Below are 9,648 nucleotides of genomic sequence, written 5' to 3'. Positions count from 1 at the left end.
GGGGGGGGGGCGCGGAGAGCTAAAGTTCTAATGTTCACTTTGACCTGGGACACAGAGTAGCAAAGCACAAGGGGCAGGTGAGAGAAGGACAGAGCGGGGAGAGGAAACAGCATGGCTGTAGAGGTTGCACATGTACTGTGGGGAGCTGGATAGAATTCCTGGGCTCCAATAAAGATCTACATTGTTTATCAGGGTTTCTATAATTGCAATTATGTTTCCTATCAATACCTGACACTATCAAGGGAATGGGCCTCCACGTGATACCTTAGGATTTATTGGGAAGTTGTCACATGTTAACTAACCATCTATTTGCCACTGTAAAGGATCTGTTTATCCAAGATTATTAAAACTATGGCACATACATGTGTCTTTGGGGCCCAATCCTTCTATCAAACCCTCTGACTCAACCTGCTCTTCCACTTAGCATTTCCTCAAGTCCAGAGATGTGGCAGAAGGGGTAATTAGTGATTTTGATCAAAAATGGTAGGAGATCCTGAATTAACCAGGAAATCATGACTTGTCCACAGAATAAAAGCCTACAAAGAATTCAGCTGGTAGATTCAAAAAATTATATAAGTCATAATGTTTCTTTGTTATTTGGGGCTGCTTCCATTAAAAAGAATTGTACCTACAAGAGAATGTTAATTGTACAGAACTACATCCTCAAGAGGGGGTGGGAAATGGGGCTACTATTTCACAACTGTTAATCCACTAAACAGATAAATACATCAGTAACAGTGATCACCAAATTCTTATTTGCTTAATAAAGGATAAAACTTATATGATATGGGATTTTATAAAATTGTACATATGGTGCAACATTAATGACTATTCACAAAAGTGCCCTCTGAACCCCGAGTAGAACCTATACTTGTCTAACTTCCACTAAGAGAGTAAATATAGAAAACACATTAACCTAATTACCACTAAGCATCCAGATAGAAAATGAGATAATCCAAGTGTTGTTTGTATTCTAATATGGAAGCAGGGAGTGAGGGAGAAGGGCAGGCAAAATTGAGGACTTCAAGAGATATTTTGTGCCCCCAAATTAGTTGTCTTTTATTCATATAAAAACTGGTCTTCAGATTTGGCCCTCAAAACTCATTTTATAGATATGATATTCTTTATTTGTGAATGGATGTTCCCTATCTTGCATCTACCTATTGTACTTCTGTTGGAACATGAAAGAGGTGATTTGGGGCTACAGGAGGAGCAAAGAATTCTGCATGTGGCACTTGGAGAAAGAAAGACAGGGAGTTCTTGCTACCTAACCATGTAACCTTGCATAGCCTTGTGAGCTGTGGGCTGCAGGGAACACATAAGCCTACTTCCCTGCAGGCTTTGCACTGGGAGCATTAGGAAGTGGCCACTTGGGCAAGAGACATCAACGAAGGTTGCTTGCCTAGGATCTAAAGGAACCAACTAACAACAACGATGATGATCATGTGATAATTACAGCTAAAACTGAGTACTTAGAATAGCCAGGTACTCTTCTAAGCGTATGTGTGTGTGCATGTATACATACACATAGATATATGTCATGTATATATATATAATCTCTCACAACAGCTTGATTAGGTAAACACTATTCCTATCTACATTGAAGTTTGCGGCCAAAACCCCACAATGTAATACAGTGTCCCTTTGCATGGCATTGTCCTTTGTATATATGTTATTCAGAGATCCTGAAGATTGGTTCTGACAGGGCCGGGTTAGACAGTTGACGTTCTAAATGCCTCTGTTCTCTTTCTCTCAGTCGTTCTCTGTCTCTGTCTCTCTCTCTGACCTTATTTATCTAACTCTATAGCTAGCTATTCTATATGGATATAGGATATGAATACAGAATCTATTATATATGGTTAATAGGATGAATAGATAGATGATAGATAGGTACAAATATCTAGCAGAACTACCATTGACACTTGGTTATTTCCAGTCAATCCATGAGCAAAACATACATTGTAAAAGGGCTTTTTAAAATTTTTTTAAAATGATAGGAACCCAAGTTACTATTAGTAACAGTAATAATTTAGTTTAGGATACAATGGTGATTCGTTAACTTGTGCCATGAGCTAATATAAGTGTACCCAGCAGATGCGAATAACAACACATGTTCCTGAGATACACAAGGAAAGGCATGGTGGAGTAGAAATCACACTGGCTCATGAGCCAGAGACTAAGGTTCTTGTTATGGCTGTGCCACTGTCTAGCTCTGTATCTTTTTGTTTTTTTTTTTTTGGCTGCGTTGGGTCTTCGTCGCTGCACGTGGGCCCTCCCCAGTTGCGGCGAGTGGGGGCCACTCCTTGCCGTGGTGCGCAGGCCTCTCACCGCGGTGACCTCCCCCGTTGCGGAGCATGGGCTCCAGGCGCGCAGGCCCCAGCAGCTGTGGCGCACGGGCTCAGCTTCTCTGCGGCATGTGGGATCCCCCCGGACCGGGGCTCGAACCCGTGTCCCCTGCATTGGCAGGCGGACTCCCAAGCACTGTGCACTAGGGAAGCCCCCCAGCTCTGTATCTTTGAGCAAGTGACTAAACAACTAAAAGTCTGTTTCTTTGTCTATAAAATGAGAAAGCCTGACTAAATCCATTTTAAAGGCCTCTTCCAGTTCTATCATTCTGTCGCTCTGTCTCCCCCATCCCCCATATCTTCAACTTCTCTCTCTCTTCCAGGTCAGCCCCCTTTCCCTTTCAAGGTCACCGTGTCTCTTTCATAGCAATATCAAAAGCCAAAACAAAACCTTCTCCCTTCCCTTGTTTGGTTATTCTAAAAATATTGACTAAGCAGACAAATAAACAAGCATTTTTGCAGTCTGGTCACGGGGGGTAAAAAGGGCAAGCACAAAGCACACAACAACACCCAAGAGGCTCGATGGCTGGGGACGGGAGGTTCAAAGACACTTCACGGATGTGGTGGTGTCTGCCTAACATCCCATTTCTTTCTTCCATTCTCAGTGAAGCTCCCTGAAGGAGCAGCCTGTATACTTGGCCTTCCTTTGCCCACTTCCCATTCACTCCTCGAGCCTCTGCATACAGTCCCATCACTTCAATGACACCAACTTCAGTGTGGCCGCCAGTGGCCTACATGTTGCCAAATTCAATGGATCATATTAAATTCTTCTCCCACTTACTTCCTTACCTGGGATCAACACTGTTGATACAAACTCCTTCTGGAAACTCCCTCCTCTCCTGGCTACCACAACACTGCTCTCTTCTGTGATCATTTCTTACTCCTTATCTCTCTGACCATGTCTCCTTAATCTTCCTAAGTTCCCATTTTTTTATGCTCACCTCCCCTTAAATGACGGTGCTCCCCAAATTCCACCCTTGGTCTTGTGTTCTTTTCTCACACAATCTCTTTGGATGAGCTCATTAATTCAAAAGGTTTCCACTACTGTCTCCCTGCTAATGATACCCACATTATATCTCCAACTCTGTCTTCTCCTCTGAGCTTTAGACTCAGACATCCAGCTGCCTTTTGGACATATCCACCTGGCTCTTCCACGAACACTTCAAACTCAATGTGCCCCAAACTGAAATCATTGTTCTCCTCACAGATAAGATGCTTTTCCTCATTCTCATATATTCTCAATATCAGTTCATGGCTCAGCTAGCCAATTAGTCATCAAGCCATAAATATGTGAGTCACCTTTCCTTTTCCTTTCTCTCACCCTCCTACCTTCATTCAGTTCTGCTGATTTATCCCCTAAGTACTTATTGACGCTGCCCTTCCTCTTGATCCCTACATGACCAGTGCCCCGATTCAGGTACCCATCCTCTCATCTGGACTATTCCTACAGCCTCTGAACTGATCTCCTCATCTCCAATATTACGTATTACCTTTGAAAAACCAGAAAGATCTTTCAAAAAGAAAAGCTGGCCATTCTACCCACATGCCTTCATTAGTATTCTATCACCTTAAACATAAAATTCCAAGCTCCACAGTACAGCATACAAGGCTCTCCATAACCTTGAACTTACCAGTTCTCTAGCTTCATCTCTCATGTATTCATTCATTCAGTCACAAGATACTTATTGAGTGCCTACCATGTATCAGGTGCAATTGTAGGTGCTGAGGATACACGGTGAATAAAAGAGATAGTAAACAAGAACTATTAGTAAAATATAGAGTATGTCAGACAGTAGTTAGTGCCAAGAAGAAAAATAAAGCATGGAAAATGAATAGGAAATGTGTGGTAAGGGGCGGAGAATTGCAATTTCAAAAGAATGGCATTCGAGAAAGACTTAAAGGAAGTAAAGGGTCAAAATAGATAGACTAGATAGATAGATAATAGATAGATAGATAGATAGATAGACAGATAATTTCAATGGAAACAGCAGGGTGCAAAGGCCCTAGTGGCAGAAATATGCCTGGCACAAATCCAGGGAATAGCAAGCAGGCTTGGTGTCTGAAGCAGAGGGAGTGGGGAGACTAGTCAATTAATCAGAGGGTACAGCAGTACTTCATAGGACATTGCGAGGAGTTACTCAAAGTGAGAAGAGAAGCCATCAAAAGCTATTGGAGGGGTTTAAGGAGAGAAGCAACATGATGACTTAAATTTTAATAGGATCACCCTGGCTGCTATATCAAGATTACAGTGAAAAAGGCAAGGACAGAAAGAGTCAAACAAGTTAAGAGGCTACAGGGAGTAGGGGATGCGGGTTCATGCCCCGGTCCGGGAAGATCCCACATGCCTTTCAGCAATACCGCCTATGTCTTCTAACATTTAATTCAGTGCTTCTTCCATGATGCCATAATTATTCACGTGGAGTGGAGGAGGGCATGTCTTCATGGTCCTTACAAAACCAGCCCAGATTTACTCAGCAAGCAAAACAGAGATCGTTTAGGAGTGGTTACTCCAGAAATAGCCTCACGACATACGGCGAAATATTATCAAATTTACCAACATTTGACGTATATGCAGCTTCTCAGAAATATACCCATGCAGAAATTGAGAAATACCCTTAAAGGTATACAGAACCTTCACTCCCGTGTTAGAAACAAACAGAAACTTCTTAGCATTAGACGGCATAAAGACTCAAGATTATTTATTATGGGGTGGGGAGAGATAAAACTAGAAAAATAAACTGTGCTTGTGAAATTGACAGAAAGCTTTTTAAAGAAAATAATTGGTCTTCTCCAGGGGGTTTCAAATGTTCAAATTTGAAGCTTAAGCCTTTTTTGGTAAGTAGATTCACTTTAAAAAGAAAAGAGTCAGCACGTGGAAAAACAAAATTCTAACAGAATAGATGTGTAGTCAAAAAAATGAAAAAGTTTAACAAAGGAAAAGGAAGAACTATCCCTCACACGTTTGGTTAAATACCAGGAGATTTCTTGAGTCAAAGCCTATCCTATGGTCCCAGGTAGCCCAACAGCAGCATGATGATACAGTCAGGTGCACAACAAATAATGTCTTTAGAAAATCATCTCTGAGAAGTCAATTCTGACTTTCAGTGAGTTCAATGGCTTGTAAAATGTTGTGGTTAGTATCAGTAGCTGTGGCATCTGTCAGACCCAGGGAAGATCTCTGGGCAACAGTTTATTAACTGCATAATCCTATTAAGTTGCCTAAAATCTCCAGGCTTCACTTTCCTCATCTGTAAAGTGGGGATACAGATACCTGCCCCACATAATATTAAATGAGATAACACTATAAAACCTTTAAGTTTTGGGCTTCCCTGGTGGCACAGTGGTTGAGAATCTGCCTGCTAATGCAGGGGACACAGGTTCGAGCCCTGGTCTGGGAGGATCCCACATGCCACGGAGCAACTAGGCCCGTGAGCCACAACTACTGAGCCTGCACATCTGGAGCTTGTGCTCCGCAGCAAGAGAGGCCGCGATAGTGAGAGGCCCGCGCACCGCAATGAAGTGTGGCCCCCGCTTGCCACAACTAGAGAAAGCCCTCGCACAGAAACGAAGACCCAACACAGCAAAAATAAATCAATTACTTAATAAACTCCTATCCCCAACATCTTCTTTAAAAAAAGTAATTAAAAAAAACCTTTAAGTTTTAACCTTGAGTCCCCCTGGTCCAGAGTAAATGCCCAATAAACAGGAATTAAGATATTCTTAGATACAATATGTTAAAATTCTCTCCTATATTTCCTAAACCTTGCAATTAGAGATTGGGATAAATGTCAAAACCAGATGACCGAAAAAAATGCAAACACCCTACCATTCCCTGACTTTACATTTAGAAAACAGTTAGGATACCATACCTTCTCAAAGGCACACTGAGGGTTTCTGCAAACAGCAGGTTTGCAGATAATGATATCACCATGGCAACGGCAGTTCTGGCATGAATCAGGCTTCCAAACGGTGGCATCCTGCAAAGAAGCATAAGCTCTGAGTTAAAAACTGATCAGTCAAGGTACGAGCACAAAAACTTGGTACCATCAACAGCCCTACACCCTGAACAATTAAAAGGCAAAGGAAAGTCACGGACACACACGGTGCGTGCTGGGCATTGATTAAACCCGGAGAGTCAATAAAAGCAGTCTAATCCATTTCACCAGTCAAACCACGTAGCCAAAGACAAGGGCATGCAGCAGGGAGCTGTCAATACCCAGAGAAAAACAATCGATTGGACTGAAACCTCAGGAGGACAAGCTGCTCTCAGACTTGAGGTTTCTCTTTGCTGTTAACTAGCAGACACCATTGGAGCATGTTCACAGGAAAATGACACTTAGACTAGCACTAACCAGCATCCTAAGAGCAGCTTGTGCCACTAGATACTATCAGCACCTCACACTTCACTTCCCAGTTCTTTGCTACTACATCCACCAATGCTCATCTATTCCATGGCTCACCTTTACCTCTGATGAGATAAAGTACAGACCCCATCATCTGGCGCTCGCCTCTCTCCCTGGCCTCGGGAAATCTCACAGTTCTGAGACTTTCATCCACTCTAGTTGGTCAAGCCATTGGACAGCCCCAGCCTCCCTTATCTGGCCTCACAGCTTACCCTCTACCTGGATCCCTGCTTCTCCGTGACTCCCCAAAAGAGAGCTTACAAAGCAATACACTTCTTTCAAGCCTCAACCTCAAGAACAAATCACTTCCTAACCCTTAATCCTGCACACTGAACCCTCCACTCAGGTGCGGCCCCTCATGGCTGCTCAGTGACCCCACTGTGTCCTGCACACACTGCCACGCTTCACTGCACTCATCTGCATTCCTGTTATCCTGGCTGGACCAGACTGTGAGTGCCCAAAGCAGGCACCGTCCTGGGCCCAGCACACTGTAGGTCCTCTAAACCAAGAACTCACAGTTCACAAGTCGCTTAGTGAAGGCTTTGTCCTCCTTTCTATACTTCCTCATCCTCTGGTCCTCAAACAATTGAAGTGCTACTCAAATACTTTGGGGAGGAGTAAGGGAAGTTTCTAAACTCTTGATAGAGTCATCACAAAATCAGCACTCAACCTGAACTGGGATGAGCTAGGAAAACGATGGATGCTAGCAACGGATGCTTTCACACAAAGGCAGACAACAAACGTGACGGCTAATTTCAAGTGTCAACTTGGCCAGGCTGCGGTGCCCAGCGGCTTGGTCCAGATTTACATGGATTGTGCACAACATTGTCAAGGAAAAATGAAGTCATCCTTTAGTGTTGAGAAATGGTAACTGTATCAGCTTTTAGAGAACGTGCTTAAAACCCAAAGTCAGTTAGGAAATAAAGGGGAGGGGAAGATGGCGGAAGGGGAAGATGGCGGAAGAGTAAGATGCGGAGATCACCTTCCTCCCCACAGATACACCAGAAATACATCTACACGTGGAACAACTCCTACAGAACACCTACTGAAGGCTGGCAGAAGACCTCAGAGCTCCCAAAAGGCAAGAAACTCCCCACGTACCTGGGTAGGGCAAAAGAAAAAAGAATAAACAGAGACAAAAGGATAGGGACAGGACCTGCACCAGTGGGAGGGAGCTGTGAAGGAGGAAATGTTTCCACACACTAGAAGCCCCTTCCAAGGCGAAGACTGCGGGTGGTGGAGGGCGGGAGCATCGGAGCCACGGAGGAGAGCACAGCAACAGGGGTGCGGAGGGCAAGGTGGGGAGATACCCGCACAGAGGATCAGTGCCGACCGGCACTCACCAGCCCAAGAGGCTTGTCTGCTCACCTGCCGGGGCAGGCGGGGCTGTGAGCTGAGGCTCGGGCTTCGGTCGGAGCGCAAGGAGAGGACCGGGGTTGGCGGCGTGAACACAGCCTGCAGAGGGTTAGTGCACCGCGGCTAGCCGGGAGGGAGTCCCGGAAAAGGTCTATAGCTGCAGAAGAGGCAAGAGACTTTGTCTTCCCTCTTTGTTTCCTGGTGCGCGAGGACAGGGGATTAAGAGCGCTGCTTAAAGGAGCTCCAGAGACAGGCGTGAGCTGCGGCTATAAGCACGGACCCCACAGACGGGCATGAGACGCTAAAGCTGCTGCTGCCGCCACCAAGAAACCTGTGTTCGAACACAGGTCACTCTCCACACCCCCCTTCCGGGGAGCCTGTGCAGCCCGCCACTGCCAGGGTCCAGGGATCCAGGGACAACTTCCCCGGAAGAACGCACAGCGCGCCTCAGGCTGCTGCAACGTCACGCCGGCCTCTGCCGCCGCAGGCCCGCCCCGCACTCCGTGCCCCGCCCTCCCCGCGGCTTGAGTGAACTGGAGCCCCCGAAGCAGCTGCTCCTTTAACCCCAACCTGTCTGAGGGAAGAAAAGATGCCCTCAGGAGACCTACACAGAGAGGCGAGGCCAAATCCAAAGCTGAACCCCGGGAGCTGTGTGAACAAAGAAGAGAAAGGGAAATCTCTCCCAGCATCCTCAGGAACACTGGATTAAATCTCCACAATCAACGTGATGCACCCTGCATCGGTGGAATACATGAATAGACAACGAATCATCCCAAATCGAGGAGGTGGACTTTCAGAGTAAGGATCTCATTCAGACTGGATGGAGAAATTAAAACCTTTACAGACAAGCAAAAGCTGAGAGAGCTAAGCACCACCAAACCAGCTTTACAACAAATGCTAAAGGAACTTCTCTAGGCAAGAAACACAAGAGAAGGAAAAGACCTACAATAACGAACCCAAAACAATTAAGAAAATGGGAATAGGAACATACATATCAATAATTAAATGTATTATCAATATATATCAATACATGTATAATCGATAATGTAAATGGACTAAATGCTCCCACCATAAGAGACAGATTGGCTGAATGGATACAAAAACAAGACCCATATATTTGCTGTCTACAAGAGACCCACTTCAGACCTAGAGACACATACAGACTGAAAGTAAGGGGATAGAGAAAGATATTTCATGCAAGTGGAAACCAAAAGAATGCTGGAATAGCAAGTCTCATATCAGACAAAATAGACTTTAAAATAAAGACTATTAGAAGACACAAAGAAGGACACTACATAATGATAAAGGGAATGATCCACGAAGAAGATATAACAATTGTAAATATTTACACACCCAACATAGGAGCACCTCGATACATAAGGCAAATACTAACAGCCATAAAGGGGAATCGACAGTAACACCTTCATAGTAGGGGACTTTAACACTGCTCTTTCACCAATGGACAGATCATCCAAAATGAAAATAAATAAGGAAACACAAGCTTTAAATGATACATTAAACAAGATGGACTTAATTGATATTTA

General features: G+C 44.4%; 1 protein-coding gene across 1 annotated transcript in view; it reads right to left on the bottom strand.

The window, feature by feature from the left end:
- FRAS1 (Fraser extracellular matrix complex subunit 1) overlaps positions 1-9,648 on the bottom strand; it is a 441,423-nt gene that overhangs the window by 281,674 nt on the left and 150,101 nt on the right. Inside the window, exon 3 of the mRNA XM_024754112.1 lies at positions 6,215-6,322. Within this exon, the coding sequence (XP_024609880.1) occupies positions 6,215-6,322 (108 nt within the window). The remainder of the gene's footprint in view (positions 1-6,214; positions 6,323-9,648) is intronic.

Source organism: Neophocaena asiaeorientalis, unplaced genomic scaffold, assembly GCF_003031525.2.
Source record: "Neophocaena asiaeorientalis asiaeorientalis breed wild unplaced genomic scaffold, Neophocaena_asiaeorientalis_V1.1 scaffold148, whole genome shotgun sequence".
NCBI classification, from domain to species: domain Eukaryota; kingdom Metazoa; phylum Chordata; class Mammalia; order Artiodactyla; family Phocoenidae; genus Neophocaena; species Neophocaena asiaeorientalis.
This window is presented reverse-complemented; position numbering and strand designations above follow the sequence as displayed.